The sequence below is a fragment of the Amphiura filiformis genome, chromosome 1 (assembly GCF_039555335.1).
Source record: "Amphiura filiformis chromosome 1, Afil_fr2py, whole genome shotgun sequence".
Lineage (NCBI taxonomy): Eukaryota > Metazoa > Echinodermata > Ophiuroidea > Amphilepidida > Amphiuridae > Amphiura > Amphiura filiformis.
The window spans coordinates 77,985,729-78,011,405 of record NC_092628.1 but is presented as its reverse complement, the minus strand read 5'-3'; the positions used below and the strand labels follow the sequence as shown (position 1 = coordinate 78,011,405).

Here is a 25,677-nt window from a genome sequence, read left to right as displayed (position 1 = left end):
AAAAGTTAGATACCTGCAAAATAAAATGAAGAAAGAAGTGTGTAAAGAGGTGGGGGTGTGACGGGGGTGCGTAAGTGGAGTGACATCAGCGCGACATCAGCGTGGTTGGGGTGTGTCTGTGGAGGTGTGGCGTTCGCCGAGCCATTCAAAGCGAGGACAGGATATCGTTTCCCACATTCAAAGTGAGGACATTTTGACAAAGTGAGGTCAAAATCCGAATCCTCGCTTTATGAGTATGTGCATTGGATAACACGCTTCCTAGGTTGTATAGGGGGATATAGGCTATTATCTCACTTTATTTCCAGCATTTGATCTTCACTTTGTACCAGATAGGGGCTTAATGTTCCTACACAGTAAACTGCCTTTAACTGAAGTGTGGACAGCCAAAATGCCAGAAGACCAAATGCTGGAGAGAAGATGCACGATTTCAGATTTGGGTAATCTTTGTTACGGTAATGTTCAGCAAGAAGTCTTGCAGCAGCTGTTAAGGTAAAGGAAAAAGCAAAATATATAACATTAAGTTTTAAACGTTAGGTACCTGCAATAGAATGAGGGAAGATGCGTGTAAAGAGGTGGGTGTGTGACGGTGATGCTGCGCAGGTGGAGTGACATGAAACCAAGAAACCGTGAAAATTCTGCTCTCCATATTATTTTCTGACTTTAGCATACAGGAAAACGTCCTGAAATGGATTCGCTCTAATACCTGGCAGGAAGAACTACCAGTGTTTATGTCGATGACGTCAGTTCTGAAAAGTTTGAACTTAGATACGGCCTGCCACAAGGTTCCATAATTGGACCACAGCAGTTTCTCCTCTACACAACACAATTGGTAAGATCTTGAGAGCATAATTATGACATTATTGTTTCATTTTTACGCTGATGACATACAGCTGTACACGGCGTTCGACCCACGAGACCAAGCTTCCATCACATCTTCTATTTCACGCATGTCGCTAGATGAAATTAGGCTCTGGATGACAACAAACCTTCAATGAGGACAAGGCAGAATTTTTCATTGCCGAGCAACTCAAATACCATCTGCCACCAGTGAGGCTTCGTGTTGGTGATAAGTTATATTCCTCCTGCAGACAAGGTTCGCAACCTCGGTGTTGTTTCTTGATTCAGCTATGTGTATGAAACCTCATATTACTTATCTATGCAAAGAGTGTCGTTTAACGGAGTTGTTTCAGATACATTACCCATTAATACAGGTGTTCCACAAGGCAGTATCCTTGGCCCACTTTTGTTTATAATTTTTATCAATGATATGCCTAAAGTAATAAAACATGGTAAGATTTCTATGTATGCTGATGACACTACATTGTATGTCAATGAAAATGATGTTAACATTATGTCAAATAAGCTTACGGAGGATCTAAATGGCTGCATAAAACAAGCTTTTCCTCAATACAAATAAGACTAAAGTAATGTTATTAGGCAGTAGTGCAAGATTACGTAAAGTGGATGAAGATTCTTTTTCAGTAATTGTTAATGGTTGTAAACTAGAGAGAGTTAACAAGGCTAAATGTTTAGGTGTTTTAATTGATGATGAATTACTGTGGCATAAGCAAGTAAATTGTGTTATTCAGAAATTGTTCTGTAAAATATCTCTTTTAAGACGTCTGAGCACATTTCTTGATAGTAACACCCTTAATATCTTGTACAAGTCATTGATTCAACCCTGTTTTGACTATTGCTGTGTTGTATGGTTTGGTCGATATGAAAATGATGTACACAAACTCAATGTCTTACAAAAACGATGTGCTAGAATTATTTTGAGCGTTAATTCCCAAACCTCGTCTAATGTTATGTTTCCAGTATTAGGATGGAATTCACTTTATGATCGTTGTAAATATTTTAAAGCACTGCTGATGTTTAAATCTTTAAATGGCCTGGCGCCATCATATCTTTCTTCCAAATGTAAATATGTATCTGATAATCATGGCATTCATACAAGACAAGCTGCAGCTGGTCTGCTAGCGTTGCCACCTTGCTCTAATGGTAATGATACCGAATATTTTAAATTTTCTTTCTCGTACAGTGGTGTTGAGGTATGGAACAAAATTGATTATGATGTTAGGAACGCCTCAAATGTACAATGTTTTAAGAATATGTATAAGTTTAAGCAATGAAGTACTTCCATGGTTTAAGCCGGGGGTTTAAGCTATAATATGATGTTATTAGTGGTTTCATATGTATTTAACAGTGTATTTATATAATAGAGATGTTCAATTGTTTGGTGTTTTTTTTGGTCAAATAATTGTTCCTCTAGTTGGTGCTATATTATTTTGTCATGCTGGTTTGATTGATATGTGTTAATAATTTTTGTTGTATTATATGTAATTTTAAATTTCTGTTGTGCAATTGTTATATGATGCAGGGCCCCGTGTAAGAACAGCATTCTTGCTGATCGGGTTACCCTGGGTAAATATGATGTAATAAATAAATAATAATAAATATGTTATGGACTCAATCTGCAACTGCGCAACATTACTCGCATCCGCAAAATGCCTCGATAACAACACATGCCATCTTGTGTACGTGCACTAGTACTTTCTAGATTGGATTATGGCTATGCACTCTTATTCTTATTCTTATCCACCAGCTCAGATTTACAACGTTTCCAACGCATACAGAACTGGGCGGTCAAGCTTATCCACCGTGCACAGAAGCGAGATCATGCAATGCAACACCTCAGTACCTTCAAGAACTTCACTGGCTACCGATTCGTGAACGCATTACCTTCAAGATCGTGGTTTACATCTTTAAGTGTTTACACGGACTCAATCCTGGCTATTTGTTATCTTTCCTGCATTTGTACCATCCTGCCGTCAAGTCTCCGTTCAGCATCAGTTACCACTCTACTAAGTGTACCAAAAAAAAATTATACCAGACGCCATCTTCCAAAAACATGGAATGCTCTCCCAAAGTCTGTCAGAAACTCTGATTCCATATCCACTTTTAAAAAGTCTCTTAAAAGGGCATTTCGTGATCCACAGCCTCATCCCCCACTTTTCTCAAAAAAAGTTGAGATTTTTATATCACTGGAAACCTCTGGCTACATAATGTTTATGTACAAAATATTTCTTGCAGATTAATTCGTTTAGCAAAGATATCGTGAAATTTGAATTTCGTTCTGGTGCACCAGAACGAAATTACAACGTATTGTCTATGGAGCAGTGTAATACACATAATCTTGCATAACTCGCAAACGCAATATCGGAATCAACTGAAATTTTAGGAATATGCTTTTTTCGTGGACATGTACTGAAAAATGTCATAAAAAGAGGATGCTATGATCACGAAATACTCCTTTCAGACTCGGTTATTTATGCATTAATTGTATTTTTATTCCATTGTTCCTGTTGTTTCTTGTGTTTCCAAGCGCATATAAATGCTTGTAATGTAATGTAATGTAATGTAATGTAATGTAATGTACTTTAATGTAATGTAATTTAAAATGTAATGTAATGTAATGTAATGTAAATAATGTAACGTAATGTAATGTAATGTAATGTAATGTTATGTAATGTAATGTAATGTAATGTAATGTAATGTAATGTAATGTAATGTAATGACATCAGCCCGACATCAGCGCGGTTGGTGTGTGTCTGTGGAGGTGTGGGGTGAGGGTGTATGTTAATTTGTTATGGTATTGATTGTTTGTTTATATTCCTATATTGAATATTGGATCAGTCGAGGTTTTTTTGACAACTCAGTGCTGTCAACATAATTGGAATTGCTTAACAAGAGCCTACTGTCGAACAGTGGTGTTATTTGAGCTATGGGCGCTCGAGAATCTAAAAAGTGTGGAGGCGGAACATAAATTTATTTTGATGATGCGTGAGATTTTCATACCTTGTTCTGATGCCTTGACCACTATTTCTTCACCAGTAGGTTTAGGTGCAACCCCTTTGTTATCTTCTATCTCAAACCCTTCATTGTCATATCCTTTATCATAATTTTGTGGCAAAGGCCAAGGAATGCGGTCAACTGGTAGTAAACCAAATGTGTTGATGAAAAATAGAAGGCTTGCACCAAGCATGATAGAGAATGACACGTCTATGGAAACGCCTTGTTTGTATGTCATCTGTAGATAATGTGGAAAGAAACAAAAATACAAGATATTTTGAAAGAATCAGATTATTAGGGCTATTTAATAGTGTACATGAAATGAAGTATAATTCATACACTCTTACATCAAAGCAGCCAATCAGAAAAGTGGTTAGAAAAGTACGCGTAGTACATGGATTGATGCATTTATTATATTTGGTTCTATTTTTTGTGATAAATATGTTATAAAACAGCAAAAACCACTGTTTTTTTCTCGTGTATGAAATAGCTTAATAAATACATGTACGTGTCACTTGTTGCTCGAGTAATTGTACAAAATGGTGCACTTGTACTGAGATGTCGATGCGTCTAATGCACTACCCCATCGGTGCTCGTGCATTAGACGCATCAACATCTCAGTTCGCGTGCATTATTTTGTACAATTTCACTCCCAACAAGTGATACGCGTTTATTATAATTCAGAGATTCAGGATCGTAAAACTCCTCAAAATTCAGATTTCGGCACTTTTGTTTGTGTCACTTAATACGAATCTCTAACTTGTACTGAGATGTTGATCCATCTAATGCACTCCCCCCCCTTCGGGCTCGTGCTTTAGACGCATGAGCATCTCAGAACGCGTGCATTATTTTTGTATAATTTCACCGTCCCAACAAGTGATACGCGTTTATTAACCTATAACTAATGAATGCAATTGCATTTTGACCGTCTCTTCGTACTTTACACTATAGGCCTACATGATCAAATCAAAGAAACTAACATTTAAAAAAATCAGTACTATAAAAAAACCTGAGTTTTAAAAGCTATTCTTGTATTCTTGTATAATTATCACTTCTTTTCACATTTTCATTAATTGCCATATGAAAAGCTGGATTTAATATGTAAATGATGCGAACATATTCATAATTTTGTACTTAGATATTGATGCGTCTAATGCATTCCCCATCGGTGCTCGTGCATTAGACGCATCAACATCTCAGTACGCGTGCATTATTTTGTACAATTTCACATACGCGTTTATTACCTATAACTAATAAACATAATTGCATTTTGACTGTCTCTTCGTACTTGACACTATACATGATCAAATCAAGGAAACAAACATTAAAAAGAAATCTACTATAAATAAAACTGAGTTTTAAGAGCTATGCTTGTATTTTGTATAACTACTACTTCTTTTTACATTTTCATTAATTGCCATATGAAAAGCTGCATTTATGTAAATGATGTGGACATATTCCTTCGCACTGAGATGTTGATGCGTCTAATGCACTCCCCCGTCGGGGCTCGTACATTAGACGAATCAAGACGTAAGACGAATAGCGATATGCATACAGTTTATACGGTACGTCACTGATTCAATGATACACGTGCACGTGATGTGTTTATCCAGCACTCGATCGGTGAGCTCATAACAATGACCATTGCAAAGGTGCAAAAAGTAAAATTCATGGCGTTGCTGTGGAGCAAATCACACATTATGGCTTTAAAAAGTGTTGCTTTCATTTGGTGAGGTGTTTATAATAGTTTACCATAAAAAGCAGCATAACAAATGAAGAGCCGTCAAATGCACCAGTGAGTGCCGTCATTACGGTCGATCGTCGATTATCAAATAAGTTGCCAATCTGTATTAACAAAAATGAACAAAAAAACATTTTGTTATTTGAAACGATATCCATCCATAGGCCTATTGCATCACAGGCTAGGAAAGGGTCTATGATTGCAAGCTCGATATAAGAATGTTATCATGTGTAAACATGTGTACCTCTGAACAATACACTGTAAAAACAGTGTTTAGAAAGTGGTGGCAAGAATGTGTTTAGAAACGTTATGTTTAGAATATGGATGTCAGATGTCTAGAAATTAAACACCATCACTGACCATTGTTGAGAAATTTGAAACATGATGTTTAGCTTTTAAACATGTTTACAAAGTGGTGGCAAAATTGTGTTTAGAAAAGTGTTTAATCGCTAAACACTGTTTTTGCAGTGTAGTTCTTGCCATCTTTAATTTGAGCATGTTGAAGGATTAATGATTCATCTGGGACTGCTAACCTACTTTCAACCACTGTATTTGCCAAATAAAGTGTGGAACACCATGTGGATATACTTATAGGTGCTACATGTGCTACTCGCTACTTGCACTCTCCTCCAATAAATGCTTCCACGGTCCGATAAGTTGAGGGGGATGATGAGGGTCGCAGAGCCTCGAATCATATATTTAGTGTAAAGTTCCCTAAAATATACCTTTCATCTTTGTTGCCAGTTCGAGGCTACATCCAATATGACGGAACCGTGTAAGGGGTGAGTATGCATGGGGCCTAGAGGCGATGTTTGAAACGCCCAGTTGAAACGATTACGATTGTAATGATTTAAATATATAGAAGTCATAAATAATTGAATACAAAATCTTGATCAAAATCTTGAATAATATAAATTTCGATACTTTATTTTTGAGCAATTGAGGACAAGGGCACGGAATTCTCATCAACACCTATAGTTTATGAAAATTGAGAACAGAAAGTTTCTATGAACTTGACCTAAAACTAGAGTATACCATAGGTCATTGTCATATAAGATATGCCAAGTAATAACTTTCATAGACACCCGCGCAACAGGTGGCCTATCAAATACTAGTACATTGTATCTCGAAACTAAAACATGTATCTTGTGTTTCATGATGCCCAAAGCCAAAACCATTGTTATTATTACATTAAACTTGAATTAATGTCAAGGTGCGTCATACCTGTAGGTTTGTTGGCATCAGTTGTATCCCTCCGGTAGAAATGCACATCATAGCGGGGAAGAGGAGGTAAGGTGATGCAGGGCTAGACAGGATTATCATTAGAAACCCGCTAACCAACAGAAAACTGAAATTTGATTAACAAAAACAAACAACGATTTTCAAAAAGGATGCTAACATGCATGTATTTTAAATCTATGGCTAGACAAACGAAAAAAAAAATCAAATCAAAGAGTAACTTCAAACGGGCTTCTCGCTGTGCAAATTGTAGGCTATTTGGTAAATTTGCTTATCGATTTCGAAATCACTGGCATATTCGCAAAAGTGTATTTGATCAAGTTTGGTGTTAGCCCGGGGTGTTGGGCCTTATTTTACAAAATCTTTGAAATGAAGAAACTAAACCGAAATTGACAAATAGACAAACAGATCAAGGGTTCAGAACCAGAAAGCCTTAACTCACAAAAAAGGAAACCTTTGTGAGTTTAATGATTTTCAATTCTAGAGATATTAATCGACACACTTTATTGCTAGTATTAAACAGTAGACCAATAGGCCTATACCGTATTGCCATGATGGCCATGATTGCGTTGCTTTTTCTTCCTTTCACACATTCGTAAGTAAAATAAATTAAATATCGTGATATAATAATAAATGGTTCGGGGATTTTGTCGTTCGTGTAAGCGCTGTGGGCATGGGCATGGCACAATAGGCCTACCGTCAAAAGTTTTAATACAATAAATTATATTTAAATGTCGGCTTATATAGCGGTCATGAAAATGTTTTGAAAACGTTTTATATGAAAAAAACATGCACTTGTCAAAATGTTATTGTAAAATATTTTTTGGCAAACATTTTCGCAAAATATTTTGTCAACTTAATAACATTATGTTAGAATGTTTTACATGAAGTTTTCAAAAATGTTTTCTGAATGTTATTAAAACGTTTCATACCCTTTTTATAACCCGACATATAAACGTTGTCCATGTTTCTGTATAAAGTTTTACGTTTTATGGGATGAGTATCATACTCATACATTTAGGAACGTATCGTTGTCACATGTGGCAAACACTCTCCCTTTAAGGATAATAGATTATTTCGTCACTTACTGCAAAAATAGTCTGGTATATCTCGTCCCAAAAGTATCGAAAAGAAATCCGCAGAAAAACATACATCCTTGATTTGTAAAGACACCAACAGTAAATACCAGATTGAGATAGGCATCTCGGCCGTCACATACAGTAGACTCTGTTATGTTTTCAGAATTCGTAATCGTGTCATTATTAAAGCACAGATGATTGAAATATCCTTCTGATTTGAGGATGTAGACTAAAGATGCCCATCCAAATATAAGTCCTCCGAAAAACATCATCTCAAAATATCCAAGAAAGAAAGTAAAGTAGTACCTCAACGGACGCGCCATGATGATGAATGTTGAACTGTTCGATTCTACCACTTCCCTGGTTCTACTCTGTAGTGAAAACTTCGAGACGGTATCAAAAGGACATTGCCCTGACAAAAAGCTACACAGACCACAATGCACTGGAAATTTATATGATAAAAGGCGTAGCGTAGGCAAGTTTTTTGGTGGCATCTAAACAGCCTTTCCGAAAGTTTAAGAAAAGTAAAGAATTTTAGGGGCAAAGATTTTTTGGCATGGCCAAAGGGTTGGGTGATTTTTGGCAGACTATTTTGAGAATTTACCATCTGGGGGTAGGCATGCACATAAATATTGCACAGCCCCTTAGGGAGTGTTCATAAATACTTTGGTAGGGGGGGCTGGAGAGGGGGGTTAAAAAGTTTTGGGTGTATGAACGGGGGGTTAAAAAGTTTTTGGGCACGTAGAGGGGGGGGGGGTGTAAAAACTTTAGCAACATTAGTCCTGAAGCAAAAAATATAAAATAGCCTGAAATTTTTTTCGCGCGCTACGCGCGCAAATGATCCCCTAAAACCAGAACAAAAAGTTCGTTCCAGATAAGGGTATTTGATCAGGTCCTTTATGTATTTTGAAAAGTCATTCAATATAAGTATGAAGTGTTCAAAATTGTCTTGTTGTCTACAACTTAATTTTGAGGTTTGTGTCAGTTCCTTCTGATCTGCTCTTTTAATCACCAAAAGACTGCAATAACTTTGTTCTTCTTTAGTGTTGACAATTTTTACAATAATGTTTCATGCAGTACAGATTATTAATTTATTATCAACTAAATCATGTTGATTTACAATTATAGGCGGAGAAATCTTCGAGAACCGGGGTACACGTTTCCACCCCTAATTTTTCCATGGAGTCCCCTAAAGATCCTAGTAGGAGAAAAAAAAACAATAACTGCCCTATGCAACTTTTTTAGCACATCGAAAAGCACCATGTTTTGGGCCCAAATAGCTAGGGTAAAATTGCAAAATTTTGCGCATCGCGATCACACGAATTGGCCAGACAAATAGCAAAACACCCCATTTCGGCAGTAGCATAGCAAGGGGGGAAAGTGCCCCCATGACAAAGATGAATGAAAAATGAAAGATAAAATCTGGAGGGCAAAGGAAAAGAATAGGGGCAAGGAACCCCTTTTCCACCCAAATTCACCCTGATCATGGGCCAAAATAGTGTAAAATACAAAACGTTTGTGCGCTGTACATGCGAACATTGTCACAATAAAGGCATTTTCACCTCATCATGGGCGAAAATAGTGTACAAATGAGGGGGGGGGGGTCAAAATAGTTTTGAACCTAATATGAGGGGGGGTCAAAAAGTTTTAGTCCATTAAGAGGGGTCAAAAAGTTTTGGGTTCGCAAAGAGGGGGGTTAAAATAATTTTCGACATGAAAAAAAAAAATTTCCAGCCCCCCACCAAAGTATTTATGAACACTCCCTTAGATGCAAATACTATTAATAAAGCTATTTGCACTTTTATCATGTTTATAGCGAGTCGAGAACGTATCAAGGAATTTAAGTTGCACTCACAACGTTTTGTTGAGCTGAAAGCACATTATCTGAGAGGATGTACAAACGGACACACGTCACTCGAGTTTAAGGCTATTGTGATATAACTTAAGATTAACCTGCCTTTCAAAGAAATTGAGTTATCTGTTAAGGGTACACGGGGTTATTTTTTAATAGAAACTTGTCAAAGTTAACAAGAGAAATTATTCGGATTGGAATACAACAGATTTCTCTTCAAAATTAACAGAATTTTCTTCTAAATGAATCGGATATTCTCAACAAAATGACTCATGAAATTTGATAAGTTTGCCTTGTCATATTCGCCACTTGCACGGTTCCGCCATTATGCACTATATGCGGGAGAGCCTCGAACTGGCAGCATACATGAAAGGAAGAATTACGTAACCTTACACAGAATGTTATATGACTGGTTCAATTCCCATTCATGTATGCTGCCAGTTCGAGGCTCTCCCGCACATAGTGCATAATGGCGGAACCGTGCAAGTGGCGAATAGGTTCAATCTTGGTAAAAATAATAGGTTCTTATCAAAAATGACCAAAAAATAAAATTTGAATAATTTATCTTCTCCGAGGGCCAGGGGATAAAATAGAACCTATATATTCAAATTGAAATGGACAATTGTCAAATAATGAGTTGGAGATTTTTATTTTTCAATTTAAATACTTACTTGTTAAAATAAAACGGACACTAATTAAGATAAGATTGTCGGTTCAAAGTGATAATATACCTAATCAAAATGAACAAAATATATAGCTCATCAAAACGAAAAGTTACGGGATCAAAAATAAATGAGTAGGGATTCTATTCAGAAAAATGAATAGGCTTAGTGTGAAATTAGAGTGTAACCTTGTAAGCCCGAATAACTTGTACTCTCATCACGGTTAAATTGCCATCGTCAGGCAGTGGAGATATTGAGATCAAAATACTTTCGTACAGACTTTTTTAGTCAATGTAGGCCTAAATGCGTGTAGGCTTATGCTGACGGTCTACACATGCAAACTAAAACTACTTGACGATATCGACAGCTATACATGTAGCAGACGTGCACAGTAAATCGGGCTTTATATAGACCTTTTCAAGCTTTTACCCCTTTAGCCGTGCCCAAAAAATCTTTGCTTGGTCCCCACAGATGCAAGATTTTGGGGAATCCAAATTTAACAGGAAGCCCGCTTGCCCAGTTCTCCACAGAAGAACTGACAATACACCTTTTACTTTGATGACTCGGACAGAACAGAATTTGCATGGATAAATTTTAACCTTGACTAATTCCACAAGGAACTTGAACCAAAAGTGGGGCTTTCACTTTAAAACCTTTGTTTGTTTGTTGTTTGTTAAATTGTCTTATCAGCTAGCGGGAAATTTTGCATATTTGAACATATTCATACACTTTAGAAACGATGCCCAAGACAAAATCGGTTGTATCCCCCTTTCGACAGACCAAAAATGCTTTGGCCTGCCAAAAATCTTTGCCCCCTCCAATAATTCACCACCCCGGGGTACACATGATTATTGTGCCACCCCTTTATAATATCGACCATTTGTTGACGTCCAGTATCTCCAGCAGCGTGGATTGGTTTAATGGCAAGGGATACGCTTCGCGATGCTTTGTGGGATTGCAAATGATCGTATTATGAAAGTAATTTACCTTTTGGGTGAATTTTGACCGTATGCTGCGATAGATTTATGGCAGGTGAGTATCCATATTCAATTGTTTTAAGGAATACTATTGTTCCCCTGATGGAGTTCGGTTACACCTTGTGCTCTTTCCATTGTCAACATCAATCTATTGTGCACTTGTGTATGAGACGTTAAACATATTAATATGAACATGATCTGAAACACATCCAAGATACGAAATATATTTTTTGCAACATGTGAATCATGTTAAAGGTTTTATAATAAGAACTAAACGTTAAACCATAGGTCACTTGCTACTATTGGGGATATGTAGCCTATAAACATTATTTTATATTTCAATTGTTTGAATAAACACCCTATCCATACCACTCCAAACACAACCCCTTTTACCCTTCTCCAAATACGGGTAATTTAAATACTATTAAATTGCACATTTGTTTTAAATGGAAAAATTGCTCATTTTGTGCAAGATTTTCTCATAAATTCACACATATAAAAGAATAAAAGCCAGTAACACCAGACGATTTAGATCCCAAATGACCATAAACTCAACCTAGTATTAAGTTGACCTGAGAGTTTTGTTTTAACGCCTGAACCGTAAATACCGTAAAAATGGGGATGCGCCCTCGAGGCTGGGAGGTCTTGCAGACTGGTTCTTATTTAAAAATCAAGCGGCAAGTTCGCGTAAAAGCTGGCAACCAAAATAAGAACAATGCCAGTGCATTGAAAGGTTTACCCAGGTTAAATAAGAATGAAATAAATAAATAAACACATTTTTGTCTGCTAAGCTATATTGGAACCCCGTGACCCTAAACCCCCTACATGATCATACAGGGGGCAAAAATTAAACATGCTCCAAATTCACTGAAAAAAAACATGTCAAATTATTCGTGGGTCTACATGGTCTAAGGATCACAAAAATGTAACATATTTGCATGTAGTACATAGTTATCAAGTTATGAGGCATATTCAGGTTGAAGGTCAATTTGCATGTTATACAGGGGTGGAAAATTAAAGTTCATCCGATTTTCGTAAGAATGGACGCAAACTGTTCCTCAGGTTTTTACTATCTGCGATGTCAAGTTCAGAAGATAGATGACAAATAAATACAAATTCCATTGAATCATATGGAGTCCTGCATATCTTTTGACTCTTTGTTGTGTAATATGCTAATTAGACATCGCATATGGTGCAAACTGTTCTTTTCTGAAACCTCTAAGCTAAGCGAACAAATTTCCTTCAACTTTTACCAAAATTGGAGCAACTTTGACTTTTGACCCACACACAACAAGCAAATCGACGTGTGACATTTTTGTGCCCCATAACTTCTTATCGATTGATCGCACACGTCCATTACATTTCTGGGATCCGTGGTATGGGCCCAGACGCTTAATTTGACATGTACGGTGCCCGGGGGGGGGCACTCACATTTCCCAGCTATACGGGTATATGCCGCGGCGACGACCCCCTTTTTCAGAGCCGCTAGCCGTTCCTTAGACCCTCTGAATTCATTGATTGCCCGCTCTGAAGCCCCGAAATTTTTCTACCCGTTCCCTAGACCCTCAGATCATCGATTTCCGCTCTCATTGGCATCTTGACAGGCGTGTTTTCTCTCCTACTATTTCAAGCCCAAAAGCTACTTTTGCGAGCCCAAAAACGTCAAAGGTATTTTCCATAAATTTCTTCCCCATTGAAACACATTGTATTAGGAATAAGGTGAACTTTGGGCGGGATTTTGGGCTCCTTTAGTAGTGGCAACACTGGTTTGTTGTTATAAACAGCACTGCACTGCCGCGATGCCGATGCCTTCAGCTGATGAACATTTTGCTAGAAATAAATGATTTTGAGATCTCTTTTGGGAATAAAATTGCCAAATATGAGGAAAAGTACCTCAAATAATTGTGTGCACATCCTTGCAGCTGGCCATAACAGTGAATTAAAAGGTAATTTACGATCTACTGGTCTAGTGGAATGGTGTCAAATTCTGCACACTTCACTCAATCATCTCATGCAGTTCAATGTAGTCAAAATGTTTTTTCTTTTCGGCACTGAAAAAATATTCCTGTGGGTTTGTTTTTATGGTGGGCTTTTTAAATGCTGCTAGCTGCTGCTATAATTATCAGTAGGCTAATAGCATAGATTGTAGGCCTGCAGGGTCTAGTAATTTTGATTCGAATGCTGTTTTGTTTTGCTGAGATTTTCATCGTAATAGGCCAAACCAGACCTATTTTGCATTAAATTTAATGGTTTTCCCGATTTAATAACTTAATGCACAATTCAAAGTGAAATCGATTCCTTCAAAAATCTGGCAAAAACGCAACAAAATTGAACCCTGGTTTGGCCTGCATGGTTTAGTTGCGAGATTTTTCAGATTTTGGCGGCTGATGATGAACGCTGATCAGTTCCCAAGACCCCCCTTTTTGCCGGTCAAACAGTTCTCAAGACCCCCTTTTTGACCGACCGATCAGTTCCCTAGACCCCCTTTTTGACCTGCCGATCAGTTCCTTAGACCTCAAGTTCGAAACTGGCGGTGGCACACCCTACCAAAAAAAGTTGAGTGCCCCCGGGGTACGGTGTTATTGGAGTAATCAGTAATATTAATGTTTTCCCCCTATACGATCCTATGGGGTCTTTTAGCTTCTTTTTGAGGTCTTCTTGAGGTCTTTTTGGTGTTTCCAGACGCAACGTAGCAAAGTTGCAAAAAGTAACTTCAATTCCTGTCTTAAAAATCACTGGATGACTTAGAACATTCACTCAACTGTTGATGTTTGTGACGATCGTCTGTATACATGGTATACCGCAGATGATGCTGATTACCAGTTGTCTTTTTCTGAAGGAGATCGTCAAATACCTGACTGGGATTATGTTGTCCCTCCCTGTTCATGGTGGTGAGTTGGTCCCTCTCTTTCTGGTTTCTCTCTATTTTATCCAACGTTTGTATTGTCACGTATCTTAACTTAAAATGGCACAAAGGGGAAATGCAGTGGAGGTTCCTGGGATTGGAGTTCCTAACAAACGACGGGATGAATGATAAAAAGGTAGGGAGACATAATTACAACCAAGGTGTATAAACAAGGAGCAACATGAACTGTATTAAATTTTGATATATTTTAATATCACAATGAGACATAATATATATATTAACAACTTCATGATGGTATAAAAATACCTTTTGAATGAACACCATGGCATAAGAATTTTAACTATATATTACACGTGCCCCATCCAGCGCCATTGCTGACAGGCACTTTTTCAAACCGAAACAAATTTACAAGCTTGACGAGAGAAAATATACCCAGACGAAGGAACCGACGAAGAAGTAAGGATTTATGAAAATGAACATTCAGACGTAACCAAGCCAGGTGTGCAGTTGATGCAACTAATCTTCAGAGATACGTTTTGGCACAATGGGCATCCCGGATTCTCTGCAAGCAGCCAATATTGGTATGGAATATTTGGAAGAGTCGGCCAATGCAACAGCTTCTATCATATCTAATCTATGGAAGCGCTATGTCGATGACATCCTTAAGGTTGGGAATAAGGACGCAATACCACCGCTCACCATGCTCACAGAAAATCAAAACAAGATTAATGATAGATAGTCGAGAAAATGCAATCTTATGGCACTATCAAGTTACTAGTTTATCGCAACTTAATATGTCGAGTCATTAATTGAAACATTTAAAAAATCATTCATATCAAAAAATATATTAAAATATAGGCCTATATAGTATAAATGGCAGATGGCAGTATTCACAGGGGACAATAATAAGTGTGACGTGAAGATCACATTACACTTGCTACGAGGAAAGTTCGGAATCGGTACTTGCAAGTACATGTATTTCTTTAATTATTATATTATTGGAGCTTGAATCTTCAAAACCATAATTCAAGCTCAAGCAAGTTAACAATCCCACTCGTTCATTTCGCTCCTTTTCAGATGTCAAGTCATTGAAATGTCGAGTCATTGAAGTCATTTTACTTCAAATCCTGATAGATCTCAGACTCTTATTACGGATCCTTTGCAGTAGAATCGTCGGCACACATTCAGCAAATCACGTCGCTTGGTGTCTTCAAGTTGAACAAGGCGATGAAGATTTACCTTATAATTTTGTGTTTTTGTTATTGCATTTGCGACATACAGTTGACTGTAGATATCTTACACACATTTTCTTTTCGCTGTGCTTTTTTTACACTTCATTTGTTAATGTTGTGTTTCCTCCTCTTGATCAGCTGCGTTTATTATTAGTAACATTGTTATTATTATTATTAAAACGCTTTACTCATTTCCAAGTTTCTGAAAGATCGATGCCTTCATTATCCAAGCCTATATTTTCCTCACGCGAAGCGATTTCGTTGTTTTTCCTTTTGGTCCAAACGAATAAATAAATTGGTAAGGTAAGTGTAAGAAGGCAAGCGAAGAGAAGAATTGCATTGATCTGGAAAAAACAAAAGTAGAAAGAAAGAAAACTATAATGATAAGAAATAATGAAATAAAACAGGGATTATCATTTCAAATTGAAGTGGAAGCAATAATGGGATTGGAAAACCATTTTCTTTGACATTTACTTCTTGCAATACCACGGACTGCAATGTAGTTTGTAAATTCTTACAATACCGTAGTTTTACTACTTGCTTAAATGCAAATTGACTATAATGTACCTTTATCATTCCTTTCAATAGACATTATCCACTTCATTCACGTATTCCTCATTAAAATCAATTCATACACTCTTAAATTCGAACCATAATTGTGTTTCAATACTTGTATTACTTGTACGCATTATACAATAAATATATATATATATATATATATATATAAATAAATAAATATACAGATGGATCAGTTCATTAAATTTTATTCATATCCTACAAACTTGTTTCAAGAAGACTGCTGTCTCCTCTCATCAGGGATAGTCAAATGTAATGAAAACAAAACAAAACAAGATGAAGTGTATCTTTCCTGTGCGTAATTGCGGAATTAGCGTGCGCATTTAACTCTCGCGCGCGCATTTAACTCTCGCGCGAGTATAGGTTGTGTCTACGCGAGATTTTTACGCGAGATTTTTCAGTTTGAAGTTTGCCGCATGTCGGCATGCGCTAATCTCGCGTAGACACAACCTATACTCGCGCGAGAGTTAAATGCGCGCGCGAGAGTTAAATGCGCACGCTAATTCCGCAATTACGCACAGGAAAGATACACTTCATCTTGTTTTGTTTTGTTTTCATTACATTTGACTATCCCTGATGAGAGGAGACAGCAGTCTTCTTGAAACAAGTTTGTAGGATATGAATAAAATTTAATGAACTGATCCATCTGTATATTTATTTATTTATTTATCGCTCCTTTACACTTAAAGTTGAGCACTCTCTGAAGAAACTTTAGTTCATTACTTTGTATATATATATATATATATATATATATCTTGGCGGGCTATTTTGAGAAATTTCATACTCCATGTGCAGTAGGGTGTGGCAAAAAACACTTTTTACATTGTATACATGCTACTGTTGTGCTGAAATATCAGTAAGATCGAGGAATCTCCCGCTCTTCTCCAGCATGCCTCTTTGGCTTAATTGGTTGGAGCGTCGTGCTAGTAATACGAAGATCGCCGGTTCGAAACCGACCAGATGCACTGTTTTGGATGGGTTTTTTTCAACGTCTATGTGCGCTGGCTGCTCATGGGTAAAGATTAAAATTTGTTCATCCATCAACCTTGAGAACTAAGTATATAATTTTCATCTGATAATGTAGTTTTAACACTTCTTGCAATATCATTGACTCAAATATGCTTTTACCAACTCTTGCAATATATCATTGACTATAATGCAGATCACCAAGTTCTTGCAATAACATATCATTGACTATAATGTGGTTTGCAGTACCATTTCCTGCAATACCATTGACTCCATTGCAATTTACCATTTCTAGCAATTCTATTGACTATAATGTTACAATTTGCAAGCTATCTAAAAAAATACGATTACTGAAATTTCCCGACAACAAAGTTGTCGTAAGTAACTGTTCCGTAAAAGTATTCCGTAAAAATACTAAGAATATGGAAATTCTTCTTCCGGTATTAACTTAGATTTGATTTTACTGCAACTAACGTTAGAAAAAACTTGCAGCCACGCTAAGAATAAATCATAAAAAGGTAACATCAATGATATATTTTGACACAAATATTGACTTACCACCAATGGGTCATCGTCAAATACATGCTGAGTTAACAAGAAAAGTGGAAATTGTAGGAGTAAAACCACACTTCCCGTAGTTGATAGAAGTCCGTAAAGTGATCCAAAATACCTGCTGGGAAACCTATATGGAGCACAAAAAATAGATTTTTGTTGTCTGGTGTTCTGCACATTCAGTCGTTTCAAATATTGAGTTTCAGTATTGATTTTGGTCACGTGGTTTCGTTATCCTGCCTAAGCTCTTGACTGACATCATTATCGATATCTTTGTCTGTACCCTTTGTTAGAAACTTAAAAGTAGTTTTGGTTTTCATTTCAGTGTGAACGCATACTCGCTTGGTTTGAAGTGACCTGATCTAAGTACACAAAAGAAATGTTAAAGTTTCATATAAAGTGCAATATTCACGAGCAGAGAAATCGAGTATATGTCAATCTACATTTAAAAGCGTGGTATAGAAAATCTAATAAGCCTAGGCTAATTGCTCTGTCAAAAAGTATAGAACGTCGAAATATTTGCTCTCGAGATTACAAAAGAATAGATACTACAGTGATATAAACAACATCTATTCATGTACTTATCGTATGTAGGAGGGTCGATAGAAAGATATATGACTTCCAATATAGGCTATTTGACTGTTATAAAAGTTATTTATTACTCGAAAGAAATGAGAAGAGAGAGGGAAACAGTATTTTTGTGTGTGGGTGGGTGGGGCGGAGTGTTAGTGGTTTCTGAACAAAATGAAAAACGAAAACGTATAATTTGAAACGAGGGAATGAGCTATAATAACTCTGGACACTGGATCAGTTGACGAGCTCTTCTGTTCCCCCCCAATGACAGGTTAGCTAATATAGTAATAAGTTGGTACTGGATTGTGAATACTGATGGCCTAAACTTACGACAATATTTCTGATCAAGACAAGTACATTTTTTAAATCAAATCAATGCTGCTGAATTTGAACCTTGTTACATGGATCCACTGCATTTCCCGACCAGGTAAAATGATATAAATTGGTTGTTTCATAATCTCAAATTTCTCTATAATTTACCCAATAACATTACTTTTCGCCATGGTAGTGGGAGAAGTACTGTTATCTTAGACTACAGGTCTTAATAATGATCATTTTACGTTTCGAGGAGGCACTCTTCCTTGTATATAGTAAGAGTGTTGGTCTAGAGACATAAGGTGACTGGTTCAACCCCTGGTGATGGTCGATTTTCCATTTCTTGTGTCTAACCGAGAGCTAACGAGGTAGAGAATAATTTGCCATATTACATGTCTAAAATCCGTAATCACAGTAATAACTTACATTATTGGTAATATTGCCATAGCAAGTGCGTAGAGATATGTTCTTGTTATCACTTGCAATACGAATGTCAGATATTGCATTTCGAGGATGGGTATCAGGTTAATAAGAGAAAATAAAACAAACAACGTGGTAGTCCCGACGAAACCAGTAACACTGTCTTGAAGATCTGCGTATGGACCTCGAACAATTCGAGAAACGCCTGCATTGGAAAAAACATATAATATTAGCCTAACTCAAATTCTTAGATAAAAATGAAGTGAAATGTGTCGCTTGACTCGTTGTTCGTTTTTTTTTTTTTATACATACTGTCTTGTTTTTTGTTATCGCTGGTTTGTTTTTGTGTTTTTCCTATTTTTACATTTCAAATGTTTCTTCCCTGAATACGAACTATCCCACAGGACTCTCATCGTGTTTGTACAAGCAACACTAAAGCAACGTCGATGCAGCTAAGCTTTAATTTATCAACTTTGTTATTCAATATTGATTTCATACCTTTCCTGAATTTATTTCTGTCAAGAAGCAAGCCACAAAATGGTGCAACGAAAACTGAGCCTAGTTGTAAATAGCTGAATACCTCAGTATAATGGCTCACTAGAAGAAGAAAATGAAGAAACAAACAAGAGTGTTTCCTTCAACTGTCAACCGATGTAATTCCCTTATCCGTTTTATACAGGGTGAGTCAAAAATAGTGCAATAGAGAAAAGAATCCATTTTTACTTAAGAACCGAGTTGAACTTTTTAGGTTTGAAAACATTTTATATATGGTATATCCATCAGTGACCTTGTGTGAAAAAATTGAGGAATTAACATTAACCGTTTTGTTTTTATGACACATTTTATAGCGCTACCCAAATTTAATGTTTGTCCACGAGACATCTAAAATTTGAATGTCAGCCCACTCTGTGTAAGGTAGATTTGGAACAACTGCCATTTTCTTAACCTCGTTGGCATTAAAATAAAATGGAGCACCCAAAGTGTTATTGTCCTTGGTCCTGTTTAAGGAGAAGAAACATTATTTGTTGTTATTTTAATTTTTCCTTTACTTTAAAGATGTTTATTCTCTATCAAAAACATACAAATTTGTAGGCGGGTTTTTCAAATGTCAAAATGAAATGCGCGCAAATTGAAATGGAGTGAATTACACAAATATCCAGTAAGTTGGACATATTGGGATTAAAAAAACTGGAGCTGGAGTCGAGTGAGGTATGAAGGACTTAAAGTAATGTTAGAAAGTTTGTTTGAACAGAAAAACGAAATTAAAATAACGCAAAAATCAACCTTATTTAAGTTAAAGTCAGTTTCAGATATGGTGCCTTTATCGCGCACTGTTTGATCTCATTCAAAATACATGGTACCTCGTGGACAAAAACGAAATTGGGTATCGCAGCAAAAGGACTCATCAAAATTCAACGGTAGTTGCGATTCACTTCATATTTTAACAGAAGGTGGCTATTGAGTGTAGCATTTATATAATCTTTCAATATTGGGAAAGTTCGATTTGGTTGTTACATAAATATCGATTCTTTGCTCTATTGCAGTTTTTTGACTCACCCTGTACCTTAAACTGATGAGAACTCACACAACCCTTCTAAATCATCAATCAATTGGTGAAAAGCAAACAAATGTTTCATTGGTTATTTGGTTATGTTGCATTATAAGTGTCACATACCAAGATATAATAACAATCCTTTTATCAGTGCATTACTTGTAACGGTTGCTTACATTTTGTTAAATAAAAGTGCAAGACTTTCCCGAATATTCCAGCTCTATATCGATAAAACATTAATATTATGTAGAAAAAAGTGGAAAAATACACACATGCACACCTTGTTTGTCATCTTCATTGGTCAAACGGATCAAATATGGATTCAATGTTCCCACGTAGTATACTGTCCGGAGTTGAAGAATTGAGTACCACAGAATAAGGAGCAGGAATGACGGGGAAGTTACGCAGGACTTCAATGTAGGGAAAGTTTCATTCTTCAATGTTTCTGCTTCTCTTCTAGAATCTGAAAAACAAATTAAAACAAGGAAAAAACAAAATACAATAATCGTTTCACAAAGTGAAGAAAATCGTTTTCTGCCAAATTTGCCTTAATAGCACGATTATATTCATTCAAACTTAAATATATGGAGCATATAGTAAAATATGTTACAATATAATTATAATCACACTTGACATTATCAGTGTACTTCGGTTATATTTATAAATGCGCTTTTATAAATACGAACGTGACCAGCCGCGCTACCATAACAGCTTGTAGACAGTAAGACTCGAAGTGACCTTCTACATCGTGGGTGGTCTTTCTATATATGTGACCAGCTCCAACAAAGCCCGGAACAAGTCGCCAAGCATGTTTTTGAGTTATTGGCATTTAAAGATGACATTCCCATAAAAAAATCTAATTTTGGAATTCTTAATTTTATCATATTTGACCTTGAGACTAAGTGGACTTTCAAATCCTTGAAAGTATTTATTAAAAAAGAGGTTTATTTAATCAATAATTGACAGTTGAACTATGATAATCCCTATTCAATCCTGTGTAAAACAGGAAACTAATCAGCCAATTAATCAGACTAACAATTTGGCAAAAATATCGAGGTATCATTTACAAAATTATCAACATCTTGAAAAGTATTGATGCTATTTGTATAATTTTGGTATCATTTTAAAGCTTACCTTTTTATTCAAATCATGAAATGTCAAACATGCGACTTGTTCCTAGTTTTGTCGGAACGGGTCACATATTTGAATGCAATGGCGGAACAACATGAGACTACTGTGCAGCAAAATTGTCTACTTTGTTCAACTTTGTATTATATTGTAAACGGTTCCGTCGTTGAATATTTTTCAAATACTTTCAAAATGTTGTTTTTGATAAAATATTACAAATTCGGAATCCCCCCATGTGTAATAATTTTGCTGTAAAACTTAAATTTGATGATATTTATCTAGAGAGTTCCTATCCTTTTCTGTATCATAGTGGTCAATGCATGATGATTTGGTCACGCTTGCTGGTCTTGGTATGTCGTGCCCATGAGTCAGGTGCGTATTTATTAAAGCGCATTTATAAATATAACCGAAGGTCACCATTAGTATTCGTCATAACAAACTACCGTCTTGCCTCTACTAACCTTCTTGGTTATCTCTTATTATCGTCTCATCATCGGGATTATTTATCTCACCATCTTGGTTACCATGACCCTTGATTGGTAAATCATAAAGACGAATATGATCAACCGGCATCAGTAGAAATGTGTTGATGAAGAATAATGATGTGATTCCTATCATGATAGCGAATGAAGTCTGCAGGGAAATGCCTCCGTCGTATCCCAACTGCAAATAAATTGGTAACATATAGCATGTATGAAGTGAATCGAGAATGCAGAGGTATTGCAGAAAGTGCCTTTGTGATAACAAGTTCAAATTGGGGTATTTGATTTCTTTACGGTATTTATCTTGTACATATTGCTCCAAACGTTGAAGCGGTTTTATTCAGTGATATTCGTCGGGATTAAAAAGCTGAGATGTCCAGGAATCACTCCTGATAAACGTAAACTCAAAAGCAACCATTTGGTCACGTCTATGGCAAGCCAAATACCCAATCAAGTTTTTCGATCGACAAACCTGGATTCACGGTGAGAAACCTTGTTTTTCAATGTAAAAAAACTGTTTTTTGGCATTACCGGGCATTTTTCTTGCCACACATGTCATTACTAACCTTGACAAACACAAAAACGGCAGCAGACGAATCAAAAGCACCACTTAAAATAGATATCACTGTTGTGTGGTGATTTTTGAACAGATTTCCTATCTGGAAGTTGTGAAACAAAATAATGTCAAACTCGTTAAATCGCGATATTTTACTCCGCAGGAAAATGTAATCACCCTACCACTGCTTACGGCGATGGCTAATTTTGACAGTCCTTTCTGACACTTAAATTCTATACTTGTCATGCTTATTCTAAGAAAAGTAAGCATTTTTTCATAAATATCCTTGTAGAAGGTATTTGTCAAAGAAATTACCCCTCTCATATATTAGAACCAAAGCCCTGTTGTTAATTTGAACTAATTTCGAAGACCTAATATGAAACAAAAAATGAGTTTCTGTTTTGCGTATATTCTGAAATTATTACGAGATATATTCTAATGTTACCTGAATATTCGCAGGAATAAACTGTCCACCACCTAAGGCCAACAAAATCATTCCAGGAAAGAGTAACTGCGGTAACGAAGGCGAAGATAGAAGCATCGTCAGGAATCCTGCTACGAGTAATATGCTGTTAAATTGTAGGTAAGAAGAAGCAAAGTGTCGCATGAATATACTCTCTGGGCCTTATAATGACTTAAAGAGGAAGTCCCGCCAGAGCAGTTCTTCTGGGGTGAACCAAACCTGCCTGGTTATAAAATTAATCAGTGACAAGATTATCTCTGAATCTCAGAGGAATTGCTCTGGTGGGACTTCCTGTTTAACGTCATCTTCAACGTGACTCTATGTTGATTCAAACCATTTTACTTCCCTTACAAGTGGCTATTAAAATTGGGACATTTTCTGTTTCCAAAAAAAATAATGATTTAAAAAAAAAAGTTATTGTAACTTCACGTGGCAGAGGTATGAATGTGTCTACATTCTGGTACATTTCGACGATGATATGTCTGCGATCGATTTATTTTATTACTATATTAGATAATCAAATCGTGTATCGGTTGAATTGAAGCTACAGGTGAAGCTGCTATATTACATGTACATACATCGTCCCCGGGGGGGGGGCACTTCAATTTGAAATGGATATAGGTGTAGGGCTGGCGCTTCCGCACTAAGGGGCATTCGGTGAGAGCAAAATGTAAAAAATATGGGGTCATTGGGTGAGAGCTTGATTTTGGGCATTCGGTGAGAGCAAAATGTAAAAAATATGGGGTCATTGGGTGAGAACATGACCTTTTTTAAATGGCATCTTTGGGTGAGAGCCGAAATTGCGCCTCAGAAACCTCGAAAATCGAATTTCTAGTTCTAAATGGCTTCAAATTTCTTTGTTTTTTCAAAATAAGTGACAAAATCAGTGATAAATGAAAGTTGCTGTTCAAATTGAACAAGTAAGGGTCTTTGGGTGACAGATCAATTGAAAAAATAAGGGTCTTCGGGTGACAGAGCATGTGTTCGTAAAAAATATGGGGTCTTTGGGTGACAGCGACGCTGAAAAAGGGGGTCTTAACAGCCCTACATGCGCGTCACCTCCAAAGTTGGAGTGCCCCCCCCCCCCGGGACATCGTCGTACACAGGGCCTAGTCTTGATATCAAAGGGCGAGTCGTAGTATATTGCCAACATGCCTGCCTAAATAACTTACTGCAATAACAGACGTGTAAACCTGGTCCCAAGATTGTCAAATAGAACTCCAAACAAAAATAAAGATCCTTGAAGTGCAAAAGAGGAGATAGTAAAAATCAGATTCAAAATGGCGTCCTGTTTGACACACGAGATAGTAGCGATGTCTTCATCTGCTGGTTGCATTGTTTGATTCTGGCATAAATGGCTGTAGAAGCCTTCTTCCTTCAGGACATACACCAGAGCAGCCCATCCATATATGATCCCACTGAAAAACAGCATTTCACAAAATCCAAGGACGGTCAACACATATTTCTTTGCAGTCTCCATGATTTGCCATAAAAATAATTCTCCCTGAGAGTGTTGAAGTTATCGTGCTAATCAGAATATTATTGACAAAATAGTGTCGCACTTTCACCTTGCACTTTCAATTTTGTATGGTAACTCATAACAGTACAATATAATAGTACGTAGGCTATAGTTTGCCATACTTTATATTGCATATACTCTATCTGCTGAACCCTACTATAAACAAAATCCTGTAGAGGTCATATAAACAAAAGAATTTATTTCCAGTCCAATGCTTCTACGGCTCAGTGTAAGTAACTTTGCTTGGTGCTTTCAAGCAAAACTTTAAATAGCCTTCGTGCAGATTGCTCGATGCATAAGCAGAGCTAATAGTAAGTAAATAAATAAATAAATAAATAAATAAATAAATAAATAAATAAATAAATAAATAAATAAATAAATAAATAAATAAATAAATAAATAAATAAATAAATAAATAAATAAATAAATATACGAAGTAGATAAAGCTGACTTGCCAGTAAACAAAGTGCTCGATCCGTAAGGAGAGCGTAAGTATAAACAAAAAGTAATGCAAAAATTAAATTTTTATGCAACTGGCAGTTTCATCCATGATGGAATCATCAGGCATACTGATCTTAAAACTACATTACAAGCACACACATATATCAATACAATCGTTATACACTTGACATAAACTGCTTGAACTTAAGCTACAATAGTCCATCATAAAACGAGTTAGTTGAAGTTGTGAAAAACCGTCAAACTGTCTTAATTCCGGGACTGATGGCGTCGGTTTGCTGCTTTTGAAGCCGTATGTTTCTTTTTTGGCAGTCTCTGTCTGTCTGAGGAAGAAGAAAGCCTTCCACCTCATCCTGTGTATTAGACTTTCAGTTTTTTCGATCATCCTCTTGATGAAGTTCGAGTGCGTTGGGATCGGTATGTTTTTGGTGCTGTAGTCGAATTTAATGTAGTTTTAAGATCAGTATGCCTGATGATTCCATCATGGATGAAACTGCCAGTTGCATAAAAATTTAATTTTTGCATTACTTTTTGTTTATACTTACGCTCTCCTTACGGATCGAGCACTTTGTTTACTGGCAAGTCAGCTTTATCTACTTCGTATATATCGCTCCCA

At 36.5% G+C, this 25,677-nt stretch overlaps 1 protein-coding gene across 1 annotated transcript; it reads right to left on the bottom strand.

Moving 5' to 3' along the window:
- On the bottom strand, positions 1-24,732 carry LOC140163207 (equilibrative nucleobase transporter 1-like). Its single transcript, XM_072186606.1, has 14 exons — positions 24,256-24,732; positions 23,066-23,189; positions 22,631-22,723; positions 22,044-22,245; positions 20,735-20,917; positions 19,401-19,499; positions 18,909-19,107; positions 17,601-17,724; positions 15,695-15,844; positions 7,921-8,405; positions 6,818-6,941; positions 5,605-5,697; positions 3,859-4,090; positions 1-481 (listed from the first exon to the last, which is right to left on the bottom strand). Exons 1-14 carry the CDS (start codon positions 24,561-24,563, stop codon positions 291-293), a joined length of 2,607 nt encoding a protein of 868 aa, XP_072042707.1. The 5' UTR covers positions 24,564-24,732; the 3' UTR covers positions 1-290.
- Between the last annotated feature and the right edge of the window lie 945 nt (positions 24,733-25,677).

Coding starts and splice junctions, on each gene's coding strand:
- LOC140163207 (XM_072186606.1), bottom strand. CDS start 24,563: ATGGAGACTGCAAAGAAATATGTGTTGACCGTCCTTGGATTTTGTGAA. Junction 17,725..18,908: donor ATGGCAATATTACCAATAAT/GTAAGTTATTAC, acceptor TGCTCCATATAG/GTTTCCCAGCAGGTATTTTG. Junction 6,942..7,920: donor TATACCAGACTATTTTTGCA/GTAAGTGACGAA, acceptor ATCAAATTTCAG/TTTTCTGTTGGTTAGCGGGT.